Raw genomic sequence first — 25,900 nt, 5'->3', positions numbered from 1 at the left:
GTACATGGATAAACCTTCATCATGCTATAGGCATATAGCATTGTGGTTGCTGGACTTCAGAAAATTGTCAAACTTTTGCCATTCTTAGCTGAAGGAATTTGTTCAAGTGCATTAAAAAAAAAACGCTAAACCACTCCAGCACTGCAAGATTTATTGAATATGGCAAAACTGGTCACTCATTGGATCTAGATTGCTTGAAAACATTTAGGGTTTATTTTTGACCCTCTCATAATCCGTAAGAGGACATGAAGACAATTTTGTTAGAGAACATCACATGAATTTGAATGTGTGGGACAATATCATATGAAGTGAGGAACATTTGCGTTTACCTGTGCACTCATTTAGGTGGTCCTACCCATGTGCTTTGGTGAGGGATAGTGAAATTGAAAAAGAGAAGTCGTCAATGTGTGAGGCATATGTTTCAGTGGTTCGTTGTGATGTGTTACCTCCCTGGCTTATGTGTTGTTGATTTTTATGTTTACATGTGTTGGTGTGTTTATGTGTGTATGGATAGATGTGATGTACTTGAGTTTCTCATCTAATGTTCTTCTCTCAAGCCACCCTCTTTCTCAATTTCATCTTCTTTTCCTCCTCTTCTGCCTGTGTATGTGTGTATGTATGTATGTGTGTGTGATGGGGGGGTGGGGGGGGGGGGGGATGAGGGGTTGCAGAAACGTGACCAGCTGCTTGCAGTCCTGTCTCATTAGCCTCTTCCTTCATCTGCGAGTTATTGGAGCATGGTTGCCCAAATCCCAGCGCTCTCCTCTTCGCTCCACAGTCCGCTGGAGTCGCCGTTCTCTCCGGGCGTCGACGGTTCCCGTACACCCACCGACCGACCGCTTTCTCCCACTTCTACTATCCTCCCCCCTCCCTACCCCCTCTTGCCCCCCCCCCCCTTCCCTGTTACCCCATCCTCAATCCTTGTCCGTATCATAGCTCCCACTCCTTCCTCTGTTTCTCATATCTTATGTTTTTGTTTTAGTTTGACGATGGAAGACCCTCTTGAAGAAAAGAAACCCAAAGGCTCCAATTTCTTGCATAATTTCTCCTATTCCTGGAAATTACCTTCATGATAAGTGAACATTGATATTATATAGTGATACTTACCTGCCTTGCATGATAATCAAGAAAAAGAAAAAAAAATCATCTGTTGCATTCTGGCATATTGTCTTTGGTTTTTTTTTTCTAGACGGATTACAGTCTTTCTAGCTTGTATATTGAGTTGCAGCAATGCTTTGCTGAAACCTGTTCCTTTCATCATTATACTGCTTCACATTGAGTTTATAAGTAGTTTCTCACTACCCCACTCCTACCCCTCTCCCCTACCCCCTCCCTTACCCCTGCCCACCCATATCTAGTCCTTCCCACCTCCTCCTTCACCCAGTTCAGTTTTCTCTCACAGTGATCTCTCGCCTTACCCGTTCCCCTGCATCCTCTGCCCCCCTCTGTCACTCGCAGTGTGAATGAACGGAAGTGACCTACTTTGGGACAACAGAGGGCGCCATACACAGTTTGCCAGTGGTTCCGTATCCGTACAAAACCATGGGATACCCCACCATGCATAGTAAATTGCACACGTAATGCATGTGTGTACATGTACAAAGTCAACTATGCCGAAGTCTTGTGATGTCAAATTTGATCCACCCAATTTGTAGTTAATTGTATGCTTCAGACTGAAATTGCAAAGTAGATTTGAGTACCATGATATATTTCAAATTCAAAGAGATTAAATTTCTAGTTCAAAGAGATTCATATAATTTTTGTGAATCTGTGTCATCACAGGAACCACCGTGTGATAAAATTTGCTACTCTCATAGAATGGCACATTTACTTTACAGACTAACCAATTCGTGGGTTTTCATTACCCTAGATAATAGCGATTGCTGTGATTTATGGATATATTTGTTTTGATGGGGGACTTCTATTGATAGCTTGAGTAATGGTAATCCTAAATGTGAGGAACAGATACAGATTTTTTTTTTTTATGTGTCTGATATGATAGCGTTACAAAATCCCTGCCCCCGAAGGAAGATGACCGCAAAAATTTTGTAAGCCAAAACATTTCCCTCGATATTTGTTCAGACCTCATTTCCTCTATGCAACCGTAAGGGAGTAACGCAATTACTCACGAAATCACAGTGAAAGGACAAGTGTAAATGGAATGAGCCCCACCCACCCTCTCCCCCCTCTCCTGAAATGAAAAAAAAAGGCAAAACAAAAGCCCAAGAAGAAGTGTAAATGGTGACAGTAATTCTGCATCTTCTTGTGGAAGCAGTTTAATTTGCAGAAAAAGGGGAGCAATGTCAGACAGGGAGACAGGTTAAGATGATCTCTGACAACTGTTAAATCCCTCTTGATCACACTCGTCTCAGACCTGCTCCTTTCTCTCCATTACGATTTCTCCATTTTGACTGCATATCGCCCTCTCTGTTGAGACGCTTAATCTCTTTTTCCCCCCATTCTCACCCTCCCCAGCAGATACATGCCTACGATTTTTTTTTTTTTTGGTCCTTTTTATCTAAGGGGCATCCTAAGGCAAGCCCTCTGCTTACTTCAGACACTGGAGAATTAATCTGGATTTGGCCAGAAACGTCTCCAAGTATATCAGACAGTTTTGAGAGATAGATCGAGAAAGAGAAAAAATAGTGTTTTATTTTAAGCCTCCCTTTCTAGCAGCCTTTATAGATATCTATGAAGTCAATTCTTTGCCTTGCGATATCAGAGGGAAAACATCTTTCAGCAATTTGCATTTGGCAATTTTCTCTAGTGCAGGGATTGTTGAAAAACTGATTTAGGATGTCTGCCAGGAAATTGTTATCTATTCTAATTAGCAGCATTGTATTTTGTCGGCGCAAGGTTTGCTGGTGGTGATGTGCGCCTCGAGATGGAAGGCGACCTGTCGCTAGGAGAGGAACATTTCGTGACAGTGCATGGCTGAGCAACTCAAACAGAAAATGAACCTAATGCGTAGATTCAATGATGTCTTATCCACGCATGCACTTCTGTTGTGAGAGGAAAAAGTGTGAGTCTGAGACTTTCAAGATAAATGAATGATCGGATCATTGCAAGTCGGATGATTAGGGAAGTGTGTTTGTGTGTACATGTGTGTCTCGTCTGTTGTGATGATGTAAATGTTGACGCGCTCTCTCTCTCTCATACTTTGGATTTCGTTTGATTGTTCTTGCAGTCATTTGAATGATGAAAAAAATGCGCCTCCACATGTTGATGGATTAAACAGGACGTTTTTTTAATGTAAACCCATGCCTTGTGGCATAGACGCGATGAATACCCCCTTCCTCCCCCCACCCCCCTCCCAATACGCACAGCTAAACTGGTCATTTCAAGTGGAAGTTCGGCCATTGACCTCTCCGTCTACAAAATTTTACGCCACAACGCCGGATCTCGGACCCCGCACACTTCACCATCAATTAGTCCCACCATCTTACAGTCAACCATATTTTGCCCCCGCTCACTTTCTTCTCTCCCCTCTCATTTTCTTATTTTTTTTTCCAGTTTTTCTCTTTCATCTAACTTGTTGTCGCGGCTGAGTAAGATGAATACCTACCCCTCCCCCCTCTTTCCTCTTTTCTTTGTGACTTGTGTGACTAATTTCACAACCCTCAAAGCTATGATTATTTCATAACAGCAGGAAAAGCTGCTGCAAGTCATTCCAAGTGTAACATTCTGGGTTCTCTCTCTCCCTCTCGTTTTTTTTTTTCTTCTCTTCCCCGAGATTTCTCGCCCTGCTGGTACGTTCCTCCTATTTTCACCTGCCTACACAGAGATTTCATAGTCTCCTTCTTCTCTTTCTCTCCCTCCCTCTCACTCTCTCTCTCTCTCTCTCATTCTAGTTGGAACAGGACAACGACATAACGTGCGCGTCGCTCTGCGGCCGCGAATCGGCGGGTTTCGCTAACGCATGCAGGATCTTGAGGGATTGTCAAATAAAGTGGATAAAGATTGGCCTAATGAGCGCTAATCCATCACAATACACCTACCAATAACAGTGCGGTTAGGCAAGCCCTTCGTGCTGTTGCATAATTTACTAGCTGCCTCTCCTTTTCCTCCCCCCCCCCCCATCCCCCACTGCCCAAGACAGAGATATCCCCCCCCCCCTTTTTCCCCTTGATGGATATATCGTATATTTCTCATCCATGCGTGGTTAGGAAAAACTGTGTCATCCATGCAACTGTTTCAGTGAGGCAAATCATGCACGTGGTAAAAATTGTCTGCGATTACCACTAGCTGTCTGTGTGTAAATGTGTGAATGTTTATGTTTGAGTATGTCTGTGCATATGTGTGAATCAATGAGTGTATGTTTGCAGAGAGATAAAGAAAAATCCACATGGAGTGTGTCATTAGAAATGATGAAATGTGTTTCCGATTCTGTCAGCGTGGTATCTTTATACGGTGTGTAATATTTGCATTACTTTGACAATTGAGTCGTTATCATAGTCTGAATAGTGTTTGGATATGATATGCTCATTTACAACCTATTGTCCAGCTATGTCATCACCCTCATAATCACTGAAGTAAAATTATTATAATCATAATTCTCAAGTAGGATTATTATTTGTGACAAGGATCATCTCATCATCTGGTCTTCAGCAGAATAAATATCATCATCACCACCATCATTATCATCACCATCACCATCATCATCATCATCACTACCATCACCATCACCACCATCATCATCACCATCATCATCATCATCACCATCATTGTCATTATCATCATCTTCATCATCATCACCATCACCATCATTACCATCATTACCATCATTACCGTCATCACCATCACCATCACCACCATCATCAATCATCTCAATCTCAATCTCATCCTCATCCTCAGATGTCAGATTTTAGTGTTCAATTTCCTCCTCCTGATTCTTCAAATTGCACCTGTTGTTTCATGTACTTATGACTGAAGGGTGATACTGGTTATCGTAGATGTGCACATTCACAAAACCTTCCATACTTTCTCTGTTATCTTCCAGTCTTGAGCATCCGCGGTGCGCAGGAGGAGGAGCCACCAGATCCGCAGCTGATGAGGCTAGACAACATGCTGATAGCGGAGGGCGTGGCCGGACCAGAGAAGGGAGGCGGTTCAGCGGCTGCGGCGGCCGCGGCAGCCGCATCCGGAGGCGGGCTGGGCCAGCCAGAGAACGCCATCGAGCACTCAGACTACCGGGCCAAGCTGGCCCAGATCAGGCAGATCTACCACACAGAGCTGGAGAAATACGAACAGGTGAGGACTGGCGGGTGATGAGATTTGGGGAGGGGGTGGGGTGGATAAGGGAGGGGTGGACGGAGACCTTTTTGCCACCAGCAGGTGGAATAATCTTGTGGAGATGAGACGCATGAGAAACAGGAGTGGAAACATTGTTGATAATAGCATTTTTTTCTTCTTCTTCCTCTTCTTCTTCTTCTTCACCTTGCACTGCTAATTGTAAGCCCAGGGAAAGGGGCGAGAGTTTTTGGTGATAATTTTTTTTTTCCATTTTTGTCACATCATTGTCGCAACTTTGCTGCAACTTTGACATCATTGCCACTGTGGCTACTGACATTGTCTTCAGCATGTCATCTCAAGATTGAGATCTGTTATCGGGGATGTCAATAAAGACCATGGTAGCTATTTCTATATATATCTATCATCATTATTGCAAGTCATATTTTATTGGCAATGATTCAGACGGCAATGGTAGTAATGACTTTGATTAAAGTAGTAGTAGTGATGATTATGATGATGATTATACCTATATGTATATATATTGACTCATACACGTACATAAAGTCATCATCTGTAGTCCTAATCGTAATCATGATGACAACAGAAGACAAAAAAAAAAACACTCAAGTGTGCAACCCTACAACATTGATGATGTCAGCAGCGGCATTTTCACCATGGCAACCACTAACATTATTTTTTTTTTTTAGACATCCATCATAGTTTATCAATGCTACTTCTATGAATGATTATATCTTGTAACAGCTGGGCAAGCCTATTACAAGTCTTAAATACACCCAGATAGCAGTCAAAATGAATTTCTGAGGTGGTACTCTGCCAGCCAGGTCATTACAAATTCATTATGACCGAACCATGCAACTGATATACGTTTCAAAGGCAATAACCATGGCAAGAAATACTAAAATCTTTATAGCCATATTAGCTATGGATCAGCAGACTTTGCTAATACAAAATTTCTCTCGAGATGTCAACAAGTGATTTTTGCATTCTTAGAGTTGTTTGGACCATTAGTTGAAAAGATATATCAGATTGCATACAGCGATTCTATATTGAGGGAAACTTTGGGTGACGATAGTGTACAAATTCATTCAAGAGCGAATGTGATTTTAGCTGTGCATAGACACATTGTCTGCCTATATCTAAGCAGAGAGACTGTCTGAATGAAATCGCCCAATATCGGTTAAACGTGAAATGTCTTCTCATTGCATTTTCATAAACACTTTGTGTATTTCCTCCTTTTTGTTTTTCTGTTCATGTGCCGTAAAAACTGACAATTTTTTCATGTCTCCAAAAGTCTGTTAATTCTGCTTGGGGATTCGCCTTGGAATTTGTTTCTCGTTCGGAGAGAGAATGAATTATTCTTTGTGTGCAGTTGTCGAGCAAGCGAGTAAATTACTGAAGGGGATTGCAGAAGGAGCGGATAGACTTCTGTGAGGCATTTGAGGAATACTTATCTGTTCAGGCTCTCCACTCTTTTTGTCTACATCGGCATCATTAAGGAATGAGCGTATAGGACGTGCAAAGCCTGTGGATTTTAGCAGATGATCAGAGAGCAGTCCGAATCCCTCCGAGGGGGCGTGTAGCTTTCGACGCTCCCCTCTCAGACCTCTTTCTACCACCTCTCGGCAGTGTGGAGTTGTTTCGACTTTCAGATCCCCAAGCTTAGGAGGCAAAAGTGGGTCAAAAGTCGGTACCGCTTCCGTCTTGAAGCAGAAAGGGATCTGACTATTGGTCTCAAACTGGAGAGAATGTTAATGCACATAGATTTGTAATATGCGCATGATACAAGCATTTCCGCTCATGTACTTCATTATTTGAACTTCAGTTCTTCCAGGCTTCTGGAAAGCAAGATTTTTCATCAGGTCGAAGAGGAATCTGAAAGGGTAATGTCATGAACAAAGAGTTTGAGTCATCATGGCAATATGATGAAGAGGATTTATTTTAAAAACTAATGGTGTCAGTAGATTAGTCTAGCTTCACGTCTGTCTTCAACTGTAAAGAAAGGTACTGTAAAAACAAAATTTTTCACTCGGGTAGTTTTTTGTGTCCATTTGAGTAAGATGATTTCCCATGTTTCCAAATTCCGAGGAATCAAATCATAAAAATGTTGTTACATAACAAGGGAAAACTTGGCATGCTTTTATTTTGCTGCTGTTTCATGCTGGGCGAAATGCTTGAAAATTTGCACTCTTGAAAATATCCACTTTTACAGTATTCACTGTTCAACTGTTGAAGGGTAAGGAGGAAAATTTGAAGGGGGACATAGTAAAAAATAAAAGAGTAAATAACACTCATTCTGGGGATGAAAGGATTTCCAAAAGTCACGCCTCGATCCGACTTCATCCCCCCCTGTTCTAAATCTGACTCTCAAGCAGGCCTGTAACGAGTTCACGACGCACGTCATGAACCTACTGCGGGAGCAGAGCCGGACGCGGCCGATCGCGCCCAAGGAGATCGAGCGTATGGTCAGCATCATCCACCGCAAGTTCAACGCCATCCAGGTACAACTCAAGCAGAGCACGTGCGAGGCCGTCATGATCCTACGCTCCCGCTTCCTGGATGCGAGGTGAGTCTTTCGACCCGAAATTAGTTTAGTAAAAGAATCAGCTCACACAAAGAAATCCCCAAACTAGAAAAGCACTCTTAGAGTGCAGACCTCCGCCAAGCAGCTACTTTTCCACCGATGATCTTGCTGTTCCATAGAGATCAGTGATTTCCACCCATACGTATGCATGTTGAAAGATTGCCTGATTTTCCAATATATAGAAGCTTTTGTTACGTCATAAACCCTCAGCTGCGTAGCGCGCCTCGCCCTAGAAGAAACTAGAGCACGCACTTTAGTGCCCATATGAAAACCTTAAAATTTAATCAGCTGTTCCTTGTGTCATTCTCAACCTATCCTGCAAGTTTCATCCAGATCCGTGCACAACTTTTTGAGTTATTTTGCACATGGACATACAAACAAACAAACAAACAAACAAACTGTAATGAAAACATAACCTCCTCCCTTGGTGGAGGTAACAAGTCGTAATGCAAAACAACTTTGATCAGCACTAATCAAAAGCCCTGCCTGATTTGAGAAAGTGAATCAAATTGGCACAGATCAATGAATGAGTGATACGGAGCGGTGAGTAAGAATGTCAATTTTTGTTCATCCACATCTTCACCAGATGTTAAAGGAGTAACAACACTTTTAAAGGACAAGTCCACCTTCATATAGGTGGATTGAGAGAATACAGCAATATTAGTTGAACACATCAGTGAAAGTTTGAGGAAAATTGGACAATCCGTTCAAAAGTTACGAATATTTTAAATATCTGCACAGTCACTGCTGGAAGAGAAGACTACTACAGTGTATGATGTCACATGCGTACAACTATATAATGAAAATAAAAAGAGAATTTCACAAAACTTTACTTTTGAATAAAGTGCACATTTCTTCGACTTGCTACTGACGTATGCTAAGGGTAATATTATTCCCCCTGCCTTCTGAAAGAGAGAAGTCGAGTGTTCTTTTGTTATGCGAGAGAAATGGAAATATGTTGAATTTTCTTTATTCTTTCTTTATATCGTTGTACTCATGTAACATCACAAGCTGTAGTAGTCTTTTCATCCAACCGTGACTGAGCAGAAACTTCAAAAATTCATAACTTTTTAACGGATTGTCCGATTTTGCTCAAACTCTCACTGATATGTTCTATCAATATTGCTGCATTCACTCAACCCACATGTCTATGAAGGTGAACTTGTCCTTTAATTCTGTAGCACAAGTGACACCACAGCATCACAAATGGACGGACTGCTGATATGATCAAACTTGTGTAGAAATCCTGAGACTGTGAAATATTGTGTGTAGTAAATGTTTTTTGTGTCTGCACTGGAGTATATTAGTAAAAGTCAATTTTTATCTGATCCTTCATTCAGCAACCTAGAATGAAATGGTGTAGATCAAACTTGTGTGACCCGCTCATCGGCTGCTGCTTTTGAGTTTTTGATTTGGTCAAAGTCTTGCGCCCATCCATCTTGGAGTCCTTGTAATGATGTTCAAGGCATCAGAAATTAAGCAGCTGATATCATTAATTGAATCAAACATGGGAGAAAGACAAGAAATTACATGTGCTTGCATTACCAGTTTTTTTTTTTTTTAACATCTTCTTGCAGCTAGTTTAGCATGAGAAATTGTCAATTTTTATGAGTATTCTGGAAAGAAATATAGAGATGCAAATGTCCTTTATTATAACCATCATTAGATGATGATTTGATGCTGCAGTGATAGTATCAAGTTATGTATACATTTATATTTCTCGCTGTGTTGTGATATTTCCGATTGTGTCATGAGATGTGATCTGCACTAAATGGTGTCATCAGCAACATCTAAGAAGACACTGGACTGCACTCTACACACAGAGGGCGCTGTTTCTTTAAAGTGGTGCAACCATCCACTAACTGTGTTTTGTGGTTGGATTTTTGTCAACAAGGAACCCACTACAAAGAGATGGAAATTCTCCTAGATTCTGTTGAAGGCTTCCTGAAAACTGACATTTCTCTTTTGGTTGAGATGGGGATTCAGGTTTCCGACATTTTTTTTATGATAATTTTTTTTTTTTGTGTATAATGAGAGACCTCTTATGAAATATAGAATATCATGTAATTCTAAGAGGAGTTCAATGTTTATGTGATGAAAATTGCTTTTGAAATGGCTGAGATATCCCAAACAAAAGCGATCCTAATAAAATGTTGGTAGCGATCCTAATAAAAGGTGGGACCCAATATGAATGTCTGTTTGATTTCTTTTTTTTTCTTTTTTTTTTCTTTTAATTTCTTGATATTCTGTCTAGAATATCCCTAATTTTGTGTTTGAGTGTCAGCAACCCTGAACTACAATGTATTCTTACTTTCTATTGCTTTCTTCTCTTGAAGTATGTGTTAAAGTTGCAAATAAGATATTGTTTATACTTGTAAGCTATTTTAGATTTATCATACATTTTAAACTTTATTTGTTTACATGCAATATTGCTTTCTCTATCTTTGTCTGTGGATCATGTTTTCTGAAGGCAAAGCAGTATAAAAACGTATTATGCAAATGAGCTAATATGCCATGAATTCCAGTAAACATTGAAAGAAGAGTATCCTAATGTGCAGACTTATCGATAGATTATTGAAATTTTGTTTTGCATTGTATTTTGTTATAGCAGTTTATTACTTTTCCCCCAGCTACAAGTCACACAAAATGTACTACTCTGAAACTTTATTTTTTAGAAAGTAAGAAATGTGTATTGACTTGAATCATCGACCCAAATGGTACTAGTTCTCAAGGTTAAACTTGCCCCTGTGATATTACACTTGTCTCCATGACAACATACACACCTGTGACAACCAAAATTCAATTCAATCGTCAATTCTGACACCCTCCCTACCCCCACTCCCTCACCCCTTTACAGGAGAAAACGGAGGAATTTCAGCAAGCAGGCGACGGAGATCCTCAACGAATACTTCTACTCCCACCTGAGCAACCCGTACCCCAGCGAGGAGGCAAAGGAAGAGCTAGCGAGAAAGTGCGGCATCACGGTGGCACAGGTGAGTGCGGAGGAGCGTAGTGGGCCCGGAGCCCTGCAAGCATTTTTTTCTCCTAAACCTTTTCTATGCCAGGGACTTTGGACAGGATGCCTAAGACTATGGAGTATTCAAATTCATGAAATTCTTCCGTCGAGATGTTTTCATTGCAACTGATTTAACAAATTTGCCCTACATCGACGTAAATAAGCCGTGAATTGATCAGTGTTTTAGTAGTAGCCATGATAAAAAAATCATGGGCGTTTGTACTCGAGCAGGATTCGAACCTACGACCTCCTGATCTCCGGACAGGCGTCATCTCCACTAGACCACCGAGCTTCCGCCCGACAGCAAGTGTTGGTTCTTATCCTTATAGCATGCCGCTACTGCGTGATTATTCAAATTCATGAAATTCTTCCATCAATCGATTCAGTGATCAATTCAGTGCTTATTTATGTCAATGTAGGACAATGAAAACATCTTGACGATTCACATACTGGGAAAAAAAAAATCACGTTTTGATGATATTTGATACTAGTGTCTGAGCACCATTAAAGCTGTCTAATTGAAAATTCTTTATAACAGTTTGCCAAGGAAGCTTTTTACCTCATTTGCAATTCTTTTGTTAGGGCTTTTTTTTTGGGGGGGGGGGTTTCTCAAGAGAAATAGATTTATTGGAAATACAGATCAACATCTTCTCCTGCAGGGTTCATACAGGTCATGGAAAACCTGGAAAGTCATGGAATTTGGCTTAGTCTTTTTCCAGGCCTTGAAAGTCATGAAAAACTTGATATTTCCATCAGAAGGTCATGGAAAGTCATGGAATTGCAAAAATTATAGAAGTTTATCTGTTGTTTGTGTGAGATGTGTATGTATGTATTCCCTTTGCTTCGTTTTGATTTGAGATCAAATTTTCAGTCTAACGTTTAAAAAAATTATATAAAAGTCGTGGAAAGGTCATGGAATTCTGGCTAGAAAGGTCATGGAAAGTCATGGAAAGTCATGGAATTCAATTCAGGAGAAAGATTATGAACCCTGTCCTGTACACATATTATGCTATGAAGGGAGAATATTCTGTAGGTTAATACTTTCTAAATCAGATCATGGCGATCAATTTTTCAGCGATCATATTTTCACTGCCATTCAATCCCCTTGAGCTAGTGACATTTATCTCCCCCTCACATTCTGTCAATAACTAATTGCTTTTGAGAAAAAAAATGTTATATCCTTGTGAATACAATATGTGCCAACTAATCAGACATTCTTCACATATACTAGTCTCTTTTTCAGTTTCGTTATTTATCTGTTTTTTTTTCATTTATAGCAGAATTTTATTTCTTCTTTTTTTTTTGAGTGAAAGCATTCAATCTCTTCATCATCCATACTAATTTCATTGTCATTTTACTTCTTGTGATTGATGAGTATGGAAAGGAAATAAGTTTTAGAAGAGTCATTTGGTCTTTTTAAAGAATTTATAAAATTCTTGCTTTTTCCTCCGGATATCAATAACAATCAGTATTCATCCAATTTGACTTCAATCCAAAATGAAAGAGCAGGTGACATTGGTTTATGAGGTTTTTGATTGTCTCACATCCCCATGAAACACCATGCTTCAGGATTAGCATTTTTGTTGCCACCAGCCTGTCTGGAGCACACTTAAAAAGGGAAAGTGATAACATTTGACCCATTTTAGGATGATATAGTTCGAGTTATCGTGACATAAACATTGAAAACTGTCCAAAGACTGCCCTCAAAATTGTTCAGCAGTATGTTTTATATCTGGGAATGGCCCTATAGATTGCTCTTCACGTGTGAGATATTGAGTGTTTGTGCTATGATTGTTTGAACAGGGACAAACGTGACCAGTTAACCGTCTGGATGTAGCTCTGCTAGGTTGCCTTCTTTTTCAACGACTCCCTTCAGCATTAACCATCATCCTACGAGATTCTGAAATCTTCATAGAAAATCCACAGGACATTCTGTGTTTCTCTAGGCAATGGCTTTATTCATTATTGTAATGGTGTACAACTTACCACGTGACTAGTAATAGTCAGCAAACGGTATCAACCAGATACATTGTGCTATATGAAGAAGAAGAAGAATTTATTACGCGTCACAGACATATCGGTACATGTGTGTGTGTGTGTGTGCATTAAATGGTTTTCCTAGCAATGTGGTACGCAAAGTTTTTGTTTTATTTCCCATTCAAGGTTTCCAACTGGTTTGGCAACAAGCGAATTCGCTACAAGAAGAACATCGGCAAGGCCCAAGAAGAAGCCAACCTCTATGCTGCAAAGAACGCCGCCTCGGCGGTCTCGAGCGTCAACCCGTCCAGCCAATCGCAGGCCTCGGCCGGCTCACAGGAGGGCCAGTCGCCGGGCACGCCCACCTCGGGCTCGGGCGGGGGCGGGGGCTACGGCATGTCATCAGGCGGGAGCATGATGGGCGGCGGCGGGCAGGAGTACATGGGCATGCAGAACGGGGACAGCTACCAGCTGCCAAATCAAGTGGGTGCCAACGTTCAGTCCCAGGTATTGAGATGTGTGAGGTGTGAGGATAGGGTCCCCCTCTCTCTTTCTTCTTCCATACCATTCAAGGTTTACAGAAGTTTTAATAGATTAACGTTGGCATAAAAACAATACTTTGAGCTTCTTTGAGAGGCACAGTGGTTATGGACACTTTATTCTGGAATTTCTTTTTCAGACCTAAAACTTTATGGTTTTTGTGTGTGTGTGTGTGTGACAAAGGACAATGGGGTAGAGTTAAGAAAAGATTTTTTTTTTTCTGGCAGAATAAAACATTAAAATGACTGGCCGTGTTTTGTGTCAATTATGCATGTGAAGTTTGCAGTGATACTAACTTTTTGAGGAAGATACAGGCTTTAGCAAATGATGAAGTAGTTGACAAAATGTTTGACTTAATCACTTTAGAGTCGTGTTTGTTGCAAGCAGGAACTTGTGTGTGATTAAAGGGTTTAGTAAAAAGTGCTAATATAAATTCAGACTTGATTACAAAAAAAATCACCTTATTACATTGTAAGATCTGTCTTTATGCCCTCAAAAACACATTTGAAAGTGGTAGGATAATGTAAACAGCTGCCTTTGTATTTGCCCTGGAAATTTTTTTGAAAATCCTTACACGAGATTTGTGTCATTTTGTCATGGGGGTTGAAAAGTCATGCTTTATCTGCACCGGATGGTGAGGGTTTTTTTTTTTTTTTTTTTCTGGCAGATCACCAGAATCATGAATGAATCTCTTTAAGACTTATCCAAGGAATGGATGTGGGCATCATTATGGAGGTGGAAATTCTCACTTTTGATGGCTTATAAAAGAGGCGTTCATCCCCTCATGCTCAGGGAGAGCGCGCCAATTGGGTCCGTGTGATTGCGTTTGAAATTAAGATGAGGGGAGAGTGTGGTGGTGGTGCTTGTTGCTATGCATGGAATTTTGAGCGGTAAATCGCGGGAGAATTAAGCGCTCTACTTATGTCACGACACATATAGTACAAGTACCAATAGCCCCCATTTTAGGTGTGATTGGTTTTTTGGTGTTTGTTTGTTTGTTTGTGTGTTTGTTTTTTTCATTTTGCTCAGACCAGTTTGTGATGTCTAGAAACCTTCACCCTTACTTAAGTTATACCTGTGTGCAATATGGCAGCCTTTGCAGTGGCATCATTTTCCCATGAATATTTCAAGCTGCCATTTGCATGCTTTTAGAGTGTCCTTCTAAATGATAATGTTCTGTGATGCGGCGATATGCCGGTAAATCAGAGATAACGCATTGCCCGGGGCGTGCAGATTTCAGAGCTCATTCCATCACCCTTCTTCCCCGCCGCGCACTGTATGCAAGCGATCTGTCGCGGGAGCACCAGAGCTCGTCAAGATCACCCCGCCCTCACCCTTTGTTCGTTCTTTCGTGCATTCATTCTTTGCCCACACCGCTCCTGTTGTTCATTACATTTCTCATCCATAATGAGACAAGAAGAGCAGGAGACATTAAAAGACGGTGATGGCTGAAATTGTATGTATTGTCCCAGTTCTGCCAAAAGGGGTCCCCACAGATGTGCACAGATTGGCAAAGGACTTATGTCCTTCTGCCTTGAAACCAGTAAATTGCCTCTCATTGCACGTACTATGTATATTGCATTAAAGTGTCCAGCGTTTGATACACTGCATTTTAAATGCTTATTATTTCTTTCATTTTCTTCCCATCTCACCCTTTCCTCATCTCTGTATCCTTGCCTTATTGACACTTACTGTTTGCCCTTCGACCATTTGCCTCTCTCATTCCGACATCTTTATGATAACTCTTGACACCTAAATATATCACATTCTTTTTCACAATTCATTTCTTTCTCTGTTCCTGAACTCAATATCCTGCATTTCTCATTCTTCATTTTAATTCCCTGCATTCCAACTCATAATTTCATCCGCCCATTCCCCCTCCATAACTGTCTCCCCTTTGCTAATTCTTCCTCCTATTGCTTCCCCATAATGAATACTCCCTATTCCTCTCTGCCCTGGTATCATGTCATTATCCTACTTTCAACCCCCCCCCCCCCCAACCCCTTTGCAAACTCTATCATAAATCTCCAACTCACAACTCTGCACCCCTCAACTTACCACACCCACAACCTCTTTTGTATCTTAACATTCTTTTTTATCTTTTCTTCCTCTTTTCAATATTCCTCCCCTGTCTGCTCTGCCCTTAACCTTTTTTGCCTCTTTCTCAACAATTATCCATATTCCCTATTCTTTTCTTTTTTCTGGTTTGACTCCTCCTTACTCTCCCCTCCACCCACCTACCCCCATATCCAGGTGGCCAGTTTGAGGCAAGTCATATCACAGACCGGTAGCTACAGCAGCGACAGCCTGCCTCCCCACTCCCAGCCGCCGTCCATCTACAACACCCCTTCCCTGGGCCAGTACCCGTCGGGGCGGGCTAGCGGGGACATGGTAGGTGCAACATGACCCCCTCTCCATCTCCAAACCCTAACCCTCCTTTTAAAAAGTTAACGCAGTGAGAAGCAGAGAGATACGCAGCATTGCAAGTGCTACCCAGTTCGTCTTGATTGTGGGGGGATTTCCCCCCAGTGAACTGCAACAGAAAAAGCAGGGATGATGTACCTCTCTCGATGAGTCCGTCTGTAGATCACTCTTTCGCACGTCCTGAAATCTTGGAGTAGCCTCTTCCAGGGGAATTTCGACACTATCACAGAGGCATAGAAGCAGCTGTATCAATTATTACCTCACTCTGAAAACCTTGTTGGATGGTGTACAGTCTCACGCTATTTGACCCTTAGAAATGTTGCCATGTATATCTATTAGAAAGGGTCATAGACCTTTGTGATGATCAAAGTCGAATACCATCTTGCTTGATCTTCAAGATGATCCATTCTCAATCCATATATCATAATGGACATTTATCAACATATCAATTGATATTTCCTGTTTCAGACACTGATGATAAACACTTGTAAAAATACCTCCCAAGAAAAAAAAAAGTAATCTTTGCATCTTCATCCGGTGAAGGCAAATTCATAACAATTTGTCGATAGAGCCCGTATCAATCAAACAGTTCATCCAAGTTGTGCAGTAAATTGGATGGATGTGATATTTCAAGGAATGGTGGAGGGTGCCAAAAATCATGCTAGTTCTGTTGCATCACTGGGGGAAATTCCCCCCTAACCTCAGGATGGAAAACATCAGCCTACATGTGAAGTGGATTTCAGCCTGGTCCCGACCTGAAGAGTCATGAGCCTGCGGATTCCAAACCTGTAAATTATGCCAATAGAATCTTGATGTACATATGAGACATTACCACCGATTACGAATAGAAGAGAGAGAGAGAGAAAAAAAAAAGACAAAGATTGTGACGCAAAATGGATTCAGGATTATTGTAAATCTCTTTGAAGTAAGAACACACTCGTTCTCTCTCTTTTTTTTTCAAAAATTATTTTTTGATTTGTCTCAAAGATGAGTGTGGGTCTAGAGAAAACACTCAACCTGTCTGAAAATTGGCACAAGTTCGATCGCAGCACCGATGATATCTACGGGTGTTCAGTAAGTCTCTTAGCTTTCACCAAGTCATGTAGGTGTACATCAGTGCAGTTACAGACACCGCCATATTCTCATGTAAAATTCGGGTAAAGCAGTTTGCATAAGGCGAGAAAAATATCCTCTTTCCACCCTCTCTCCTGAATCCTTATCACTTTATGTTCAAAGAGCGAAAAAGTGAGATCTCTCATGAGTTGGACAGCAGCTGGGTGATGAACACATTTTGATGTTTGTCTGGTTTGAACTCACCATTGCCAGTGCAAATACCATACGACATACAAGATCTGCACCTGTTGCGGAGGTTGGTGTATACATTTGAAGCACAGAAACACAAAGTTACATCTCTGGGACCTCCTCGTCCGTAGCTTACCACATGTTTTTTTGGATAATCACAGAGGTGCCAACTAGAACCTTTTTGCCATAATGAGTATATCTTTTTCCTCTTCTTCTTCAGTCAAAGAAGCCAAATATTCCCTAAACCATGAATTGAAAATATCTCTTTCTGCAGAGGTGATTTAACATGCTTCATGCATGCAAATTTCAAGTCTCGTAAACCAAAATATTTTTCCCCTCAAAATGTGCTTTTAGCTGTGCATTCATCATCTCTTTGATTTTGTTGTTCCTTTTGTTCCACAGAGGTTGATAGAGCCTTACAACTAAAAGTCAGCTCATAAAAGGTAGCTCAATCTCAAGCATATGTTTGTTGGTTCCACTGACTGTCCACAAGAAAGAAAGTTTGCAACTTTTAAAGGATGCAAGTACCTATATATTTCTTCCCCTCATGACTCAGGAGTGAAAAATTGTGTGCCAAATCTATACTGTGTCCAATACCTTCTGTTGGAACTCGGAAAATCACCACCTCCTCTATAGAGTGGTATGTCCTTGGATTTGAGGAATGGGGAAGAAAAACCAAATCGCCACACGATATTAACCCATTGAGGACGGACTCATTTTGCTACAACACGCATTTCCCGTAGACACCTGCCCGAGTATAGTCGGGACTCATCCTCAACGGGTTAAGAGAAAGCTGAAATTGAGATGTATACACACTGCTGATACCTCCATCTCTCGCTCTCTCTCTCTCTCTCTCTTGTTAGCTCTATTCTCCATCTCGTGCTCGTTCTTCTCTCCTTCTCTCGCTCCTCTCTCCTCCTAATGATAGAAAAGTGAAAAGTGAGAAAGGGATAGAGAAGTTCACCAAAGTGCGACTGAAATTGAGGCCCTCGTTTATCGTCTTGTTTTCATCTTTTAGGATCCCACTCTGTTGCTTCTTTGTCAAGTTTTGCATTTCCTCATTTGTTTTTTTTTTGTCTTCTCTTCTGCCCTTATCGCGGTGTGAAGATAAGAAAATCAGCTTGTGCCAATTTCCTGACGTAAAACGGGAGACAATTATCAAAATGCAACAATTCTTATGTCAAAACATGTATGTAAATATGAATGTAGTAGATATCCAGTTGTATGTCGGCCTATAAGCCTCCAAGTTTTTTATGCATTGCTTTAAAAGAAAAAAGAGAAGAGAGAGGGATAAGAAACAGACAGTTCTTTTTTTTTTGTCTTTTTTTTTTTAGTGCATGTTAGCTGCCTGATATACTAACTCCTTCTGGTACGATTTTTCTTGGATTGGGAAAATTTGGAAGTCTGCAAGTGATTTTTATCCCAAATTCAGCCTATTAAGATTGCAGCCAACAGTTTATTTAAGGCCGAGTTTTTGTTTCATGTGCATTGCGAGGTAGCATCCCGCCAAAATCGTACTTTGCTTTGGATACCTGTGGGTCAGTGTTGATAGAACGGAAGTTGGCGCCACTGAAAACAGATGATCTCACCTTCTAATAGATGAGACTTTGAATGCATACCAAAGTTTAGTGCTAAGTCATATCACTTTTTATGATACACTCTGTTCAGAATAAAAAAAAAGGCCTTTGATTCTGCAGACTCCTATCTCTTTATTTCAAACTGTGTGTACAACTCTCTTGTACTTACAAATGAAAGCTCTAAATCCATGATGATTGATTTTGTGAGACTCAAGTGAGTTATCACTCCATCAAAAGAACCAAATTTGTCAATTGGACCGTTGGCCCACACAAGTTATCAGAATCGCTAAACTGGGATTGTGTTTTCATTTTTAAAATGAAATGTCTCAACTAATGAGACTTTTAACTTTTGTAGGCCATTTTGCTGCTCTGTATAACAATATCTTACACTATCCTGTGATGTCTCCGTATTGAATATAAATTGTTTTACGAAAGGAGTCATCTTTCTCACTTTTCAAGTTTTATTTCAATCCAGGAGATTTTAGGCAGAGTTCTTGCACTAGAGCAGATCACAAGTATAAATTTATCTTTCTTTTAAGATAATCTGTGATTTTTCAATGAAAATATAACCCATTCAGATTATCATATACTTCTGGGACATTTTATCGCAATGCATTTTAATAAAAGTATTTGCTTTTTAAAAAGTGAGGTATTTCAGAGCAGATGAGACCAGAGATAAATAAATAATCTCTTTTTATGCATATTTTTATCTTTGAAGAGCAGTATGTAGCTATCAAGTTCATGTGGTTTGATCCCACCCACACACGTCCTAGTTGCTATGCTACCATACCTCTCACACTCTAAACTTTTAAGAAATTACAGAACATTTTAGTCTCAGTGGAAATCTACTGTGAAAGCCATAAGTTTGATAAGCAGAGATGGAGATTTTGCAATTTTTTTTTTTTAAAACAGAGATGAAAGTAAACTGTGTCCTTGTAGCTTAAGGTAATGGCACAACATTTAAGTTATGGCCAAATGAATGGCCCATAGAATACACATGGGAAATTAAAATATTTCTTTCCATGGGTTATTTGGAAGTTGTCAGAAGCAATGACATTTTAAAAAGAGAAGAAGAAGGAGGAGAAAATGTGACAGATTTGAAACATATCAACCCCTTAACCACTTGTTTTGATGGGGAGTTAGTAATTATATAAGCATACTGTAATCCTCTAACTAGACAACAGCTTCAGGTGGGGGGGGGGCAATTTTATGGCTGTTTAAGGGTAGCCCATGGAAGGGATGTCCACTCACGCACTTTGCTGTACATGAACACAGCTTTAGTGGAATGTAGTCTGTCATGAATTTGCTACTTTGTAGCGTGTGATACTCGATGCACAAAAGATGGCTCCAAGCTAAGGGTTGGGTACTCCAAGATCTATCTCACACATTCCCCCAAATTTAAGTATTTTTAATAAGCATATTTCTGCTCATGGAGGGTAGTAGGAAGGTGGGATATACAATGTAAGGGAAGCAATGATTTTGTGGTCGAGAATAGTTATCACTGCTTTATTGGTTAAGAGTTGGCCTTTAATATGCACTTTTAGGTTTGGTCCTGTTACCAGCTGATATGGATCAGACTAGTGATTATTGTCATTATTGTTTATTATTGAAATTATACAAAAAGCAGTGCGGTAATTTCATAAGAGTGCATTTGTTTGCTAGCCCAATAATGGTGGTTAGGTGGTTTTGCTCTAAAGGCAGTGCACATAGGAAGGAAACTGTGGAAGATTCATTCTGCCGTTCTGTTTTGTTTTTTATCATACTGTTGACATAAGTTCCTTTGTAGTCCGTGACACAGGGGAATTGAGACTTGGACCAATGCAAAATGCCATTGACGTCATGTCCAAATAGTTTGCAGACGGTATTGTAAGAGTGACTGTAAAAGTGGACATTTTCGCGGTGTGGAAATTTTTTATGTGTATCATGCGACCAGAAAGTAGCATGAAAGTGAAAGCACACAAATATTTTTGCTTGTCATGTTTTGTACTACTATGTAATGTCTTGATTCTGTGGAATTGGAAATACGCAAAATTTATCGTACTCGGCAGAACGCAAAAAAATTACTCACACGAAAGTGTCCACTTTTACAGTAATATGAGGTGGGATATAAATTAAAGCCACGATGTCAACAAAAAAAATCCTTTGGATAAATGGAAATGATGGAAGGAGAAGAAATGTATGAAGAGTGTTTCCACTTACAATAAGTCTAACAAAAAAATGTCGGTAAATGGATTATCAGAATTTACTGTTTAAAGGTAAATTTGTTGAAAATACAGCTGTAAACCCCCCATAGTGCAATGTTGTAGTTTGATGTGAGCTCCTCTTCCACAGGGTTTAGGGTGAGGAATCAGGGCCGCCATTCTGGACAACATGGTTTGGAATTGGTTTTCGAGGGGCCATCTACTGTCAAACAAGACATACATTAGACACTGTCAGGTTGTTTTGTTTTCCAGATCCATGTTTGTTATAAGAGCTGCACCATACACCTGTAACTCTCCACTTCTGCCCAGATGTGAAATGCAGATGAAGAGAGACAAATAATCTTCTCTTCCTCTCGAATGCAGACTAGTTTTTGCCAATTATGTTTTCAGAACTTGCCATGAAAAGACAGAAAAAAATACATAAAAATCAACCAATTTAAGCCATATGGCTGCTCCCTCATAATCTCACAGCAGGTACTTTGCCTAACTATCCATGTTTGTTATTCCTCTAGGCTGTAAACGTAATATATTTCAAAATGTTATTCCAGAAGCTTTTTTTTTTGTTCTTTACACCTTTTTTTGTTGCTGTGTTGCCAATGTTAATGTATTGAATTCTATGCTATGCCAAACCTAAATTAAGCTTTTTCCCTTTTTTTTTTTTTGTTTTGTTTTCGAAAGAAAAAATTAAATTCAAGAATGAAGTAGTATACATACATGTATAAGAGAGAGAGATAAGGATTATGTGTAGGGTATCTTCCATTGTGTACAAGTATCTGTCAGTTGTTACCTGTATTATACAAAAATGCTGAGAAGTAGCCATATAAGACATTGTTCAAGCAATGTGGTCATATGTTCTCTTTCCTTTTCTAATAGTGTTTTTTTTTCCAGACTTCACACAAGCTGCAATGCTCAAGTCCGTATCAAATGTATATTTTTTTTTCTTGTCAATATGGATATGAAAATGCAGAGTTTAATGAGTCATACCAATTACTATCCTCATATTTTTTTTTTTTTAACTGGGAAATCATTTTTTGATTTGATCTCTTGTACATGCCAATTTCATCGCATTCTTCTCAATCACATTAGAATTTGTATTTATATGCCGTGTACATGTATATTGTCAAGGTAATGGTCAGCACTTATACCTAAATAAAACATTAAATCAGTGCCAAAAAAAGAGTTCCATGGTGTACTTCAAATTTGTGTTTGTTTTCTCACAACGTTGCAAACATGTTGACGATACAAAGGGTCAGATATGAACGCTGGGCTGAGGTGTCTCTTCAGTCGTGTCAGCATGTCCTAGAAGAGTGCGGTGACGAAGGAAGTTCCCAACTTTTAACAAACCTGACCACAAGCTCTAATGGGAACGGTTCAATTTCACACAGTTGAACCGCATTTTACCATTATATCTCTTACAATGACATGTTATATTGCTTGTGATATTAAGATGAACTTTAGATGTACATTTTATGTTGTTCAGGAAGTCTTGACCACATAAATATTTCTAGCCGTTTGACGTCACATATTATCTTGTTCATGACACTAAGATGGACTTTAGATATAAATTTCATGTTGTTCAGGAAACCTCGGCCACATAAACATTTCTAGCCATTCGACGTCGCAAAACATTTTTTTTTTCTTCCTCGTTTGCTTTTTGCACTTTCTTCCCATACAGCATCATTTATTACGCAGCTTCTACTAATGAACGGCTTTCATCTAACTCTCTGTGTGTATGTGTGTTGTGTGTGTCATCTCTGCTTCATTTCAAAGACTTGCTACAAAGATATATTAAAAAAAAAGAAAATAATCATCATTCAGCTTCCTTTACATTTACTCTGAAAATGAACATTGTAGTTTGTAACGACACAAATATGTAATTCTGCATACATTTAGTTATTGTTATCACATTTCATGTCACAAATTCAGAGGAATCTTACCACAAAATCGATGGTGTCATGTGATCAAATGTGAATATTCCATCTGATTTCTGTCACCAAGAAATTCACTCTGTCAATTCCCTGAAGCCTTCATACCATTATTTGAGGATTTTTTTTTTTAAATTTCAAAAGCATAACCCTAAAAGGAGATAGTAACACTTTGTTTTGTTTTGCTAGCAGCATCTGAAATATCTTGAAGCTCTGCCCATATTTATGCATGTTCTTTTTATGAAACCCTGTAATCCTTTACTAACACACTTGCTAATTTTATTTACGCTCGTTTTCATTGTGGTGAGGCATTTTTTTTATTATTATTTTAAGTGTGGATTAGATGACCAAATGCATTAAGATCAATGTTCAATTGAAGTGACAGATACTTTTAATTTCTTTTGTTCTGTTTTCTCTTCCTGGAATTAATTTCTAGTCAGACCAGATCTGCTAGAAGATGGAAAATTTATCTGAAGAAAGAAATAGACACTGAAATCATGTTAGGATATGGCAGAATATACTCATTTATGATCTAATGCTGGAAAATGACATCATAGATATATGAAATCATATCTATTCAAATTAATGCCATGAGAGAGAGGGGGAAAATGAAATGAATGAAAACAAATCAGCATTGTGGTGAAAATAGCAAGAGGAAAAAAAAAATGGATAGTCAGGGCAACAATCTTCTAAAATTCAGTACAGCAGTCATCTTGCCATTTTGGACATCACTCAATGTTGTGTTCTTGGTCAACGCAAAATTGTATTCAACTATACATCTTGTCCCTTACTTTTTATTTGCTCTGCACTAAGTGGTGACAAAAGAAAAAAGTGAATTCTAGATAACAAAATTTGGTATATGTCATCGCAGGCTTAACCTCGTGCAGAATGAGAAATATTTCTGTAACAAAATTACTTTAAGTTTCTGACTTAACACAAGTGAGCAGTGCTGTGCAAGCAGCATCACAGTCACGTAGATGCAGCAATTTTTATTCCCACCACATCTGCTGGATAGCAAATTGATAGGCTGTCATCTCACATTCACTGAGTCATTGAGTTCTTGATATTTGTTTCGATTTTGCTCAAATTTCTGCAAAGTTATTTTGTTCCACTGCTTTCATTTAAGAATGGAAAACTTTTTTTCATATTGTTGGAGAAGTTGATTAATCTCCAGTGAACTTCTTTGCCGAGTTTCAAGATATTTAGAATGGCAGATGGAGTAGTCAAAGACAAAAAAAGAAAGAAAGAAAAGAAATGAAGATAAGAAATCAGAAAAGAAAGAAAAGGAGAAAGAGCTTTGAGCGAGGGAAGGAGAGAAAGAGAGAGAGAAGGAGGGAAGAGAAGAAGAGGGGTGAGAAGAGATGGAAAGAAATGAAGAATGTATTGAAATGTTATGTAATAAATGAGCTCTTTTTTTACCCCCATCCCGATATAATCTTACTACATACGTATAGTTGTGGCCAGTGGGCCTATGTCTTGCATGTCTGCATGATACATGACCATCCCCACCCTCAGTATTCATACCATCGTAGATGATATCATAAACGATTCCTCTTTTGATATGCCCATGGCAGGTGGTAATATTCATCCAGTAATGCATGACCCTGTAGAGTGCAGAATCAAGTAGCTATACGAGAACCCCGCTTTTGGACCATATACCACTTCAAACAACTGCATGTGTGCAAATGGCAAAAGCATGATGACATTTCCAGGGTACGACAAACCCACTTGCCCCACTTGCTTGTTGGGCAGTTAATACTTGCCGTTTGGGCAACTGCGATGACCAGGCGCTTGCCTGTTCAACCTGTGAGGCCTACAAACATGCCCATTCAAGCAAGTGGGGGAAATATCTTTTGTAATGCCCTGCATTTTTGTGGCTGTCACCCTTACCATACCCTCCATGTGAAATTTTTTGGTTTTGTTTTTCCTTCAAAGTTTGTCATGCTTCCAGAATACTCACAAATACCAACCTCTGCATGGGTCTGTTTATCATCATTTTATTCACTCGCCAACCACTCCTAAAACCACTTATCCAAGATAAAAAAAGACCAACAAAAAAAAAAAGGACTTGAGAAAAATATTTGTCTCCTGAAACCCACCCTCACATTCTGTGCGTCAGGGAATGCAGGAGGTAGAGGGGAAAAAAATTGTTAGGATAAGGTTAAAATGTCAAGCCATGGGGGTTAGAACTCAGTCACTACACGTAGGTATGTCGTGAATGCATTAAGGCTTGTAGTTTCTTCGAAATGACAGAATTGAAAATGTCCCAATTTTGAAATAATAAGCCCAAAACTTGGAAGAGAGCTCATTTATTGACAACATTTCCTTACTTGTCTCTTCTTCTTTCTGTCCTCTTCTTTTTGTACCTCTCTGTCTCTCTTTCTATCTCTCTCTTTCTCCATCCCCGGCCCCGCCCTGCCTGTCCTCCCCCCCCCCCCCCCCCTAATAGGACACGGGGACACATGACCGCATAGGAAGTGGCAGTGACAGCCAGCATACCTCGCCCCGCCCCGGCGGGGAGGAGAGGAGCAGTAGCAACGGGAACGCCAACGAGGACGGCAACGCCAGCTGGGCTGGCGGCCAGTCCAACCTCGACTTCGGCATCCAACCCATAGAGGGCGCCTCGTTCGAGGAAGGACGCGACTCTCGCAGCAGCAGCAGCAAACACTGAAACCAAGAGATCGTCGTACCGCAAGAAGGCAGCAAGAGAGAGAGAGAGAGAGCGAGAGCGAGAATAGGAGAGAAAGAGAGGGAGAGAGGACAAGACAAGTGGACAAAATACTCCCCTTGTCTCATTTTAAAGTTTTTGTTATGGTTATTGTTCTATAACAAGATATTACGGGGGAATGTATTCTTACGTGTAAGTGAAACTGTTACCCTCTCTTTTTCTACAATCTGTTCATTTCTATTTCGTTGTATTCAGTCTAGTGCCAAAATATTGTCTTGTAATGTTAGCCTCTTTCAAGCTCCTGTCGTCAATTTCTGGAATAGTTTGGATAGCCTCGTAGCAAGGATGATTCAGTGAAGGACGCCGCATATGACCAGCTTTATGGGTATAGCAAATATAAATGGTACAAACACAAAATGCATTGGGGCTCGGACCT

The 25,900-nt window shown here is 39.9% G+C and overlaps 1 protein-coding gene and 1 non-coding gene across 4 annotated transcripts in view; one reads left to right on the top strand and one right to left on the bottom strand.

Moving 5' to 3' along the window:
* Positions 1-25,534, top strand: part of LOC139729154 (pre-B-cell leukemia transcription factor 1-like) — a 230,971-nt gene extending 205,437 nt beyond the window's left edge. The window contains exons 4-9 of one of the 3 annotated variants that reach the window (XM_071640083.1): positions 5,000-5,250; positions 7,623-7,816; positions 10,692-10,827; positions 13,014-13,334; positions 15,621-15,758; positions 25,246-25,534. In XM_071640083.1, coding sequence (XP_071496184.1) covers positions 5,000-5,250; positions 7,623-7,816; positions 10,692-10,827; positions 13,014-13,334; positions 15,621-15,758; positions 25,246-25,467 — 1,262 coding nt within the window. In that variant the 3' untranslated portion in view covers positions 25,468-25,534. The remainder of the gene's footprint in view (positions 1-4,999; positions 5,251-7,622; positions 7,817-10,691; positions 10,828-13,013; positions 13,335-15,620; positions 15,759-25,245) is intronic. The other 2 variants (XM_071640084.1, XM_071640085.1) reach the window with 2 other exon arrangements.
* On the bottom strand, positions 11,069-11,141 carry Trnas-gga (transfer RNA serine (anticodon GGA)). Its single transcript has one exon. It is a non-coding gene; the product is annotated as a tRNA-Ser (tRNA).
* Positions 25,535-25,900: the final 366 nt, after the last annotated feature.

The sequence above is a fragment of the Diadema antillarum genome, unplaced genomic scaffold (genome assembly GCF_040938485.1).
Source record: "Diadema antillarum isolate AM-2024a unplaced genomic scaffold, OU_Dant_1.0 seq00000220_RagTag, whole genome shotgun sequence".
Lineage (NCBI taxonomy): Eukaryota > Metazoa > Echinodermata > Echinoidea > Diadematoida > Diadematidae > Diadema > Diadema antillarum.
This window is presented reverse-complemented; position numbering and strand designations above follow the sequence as displayed.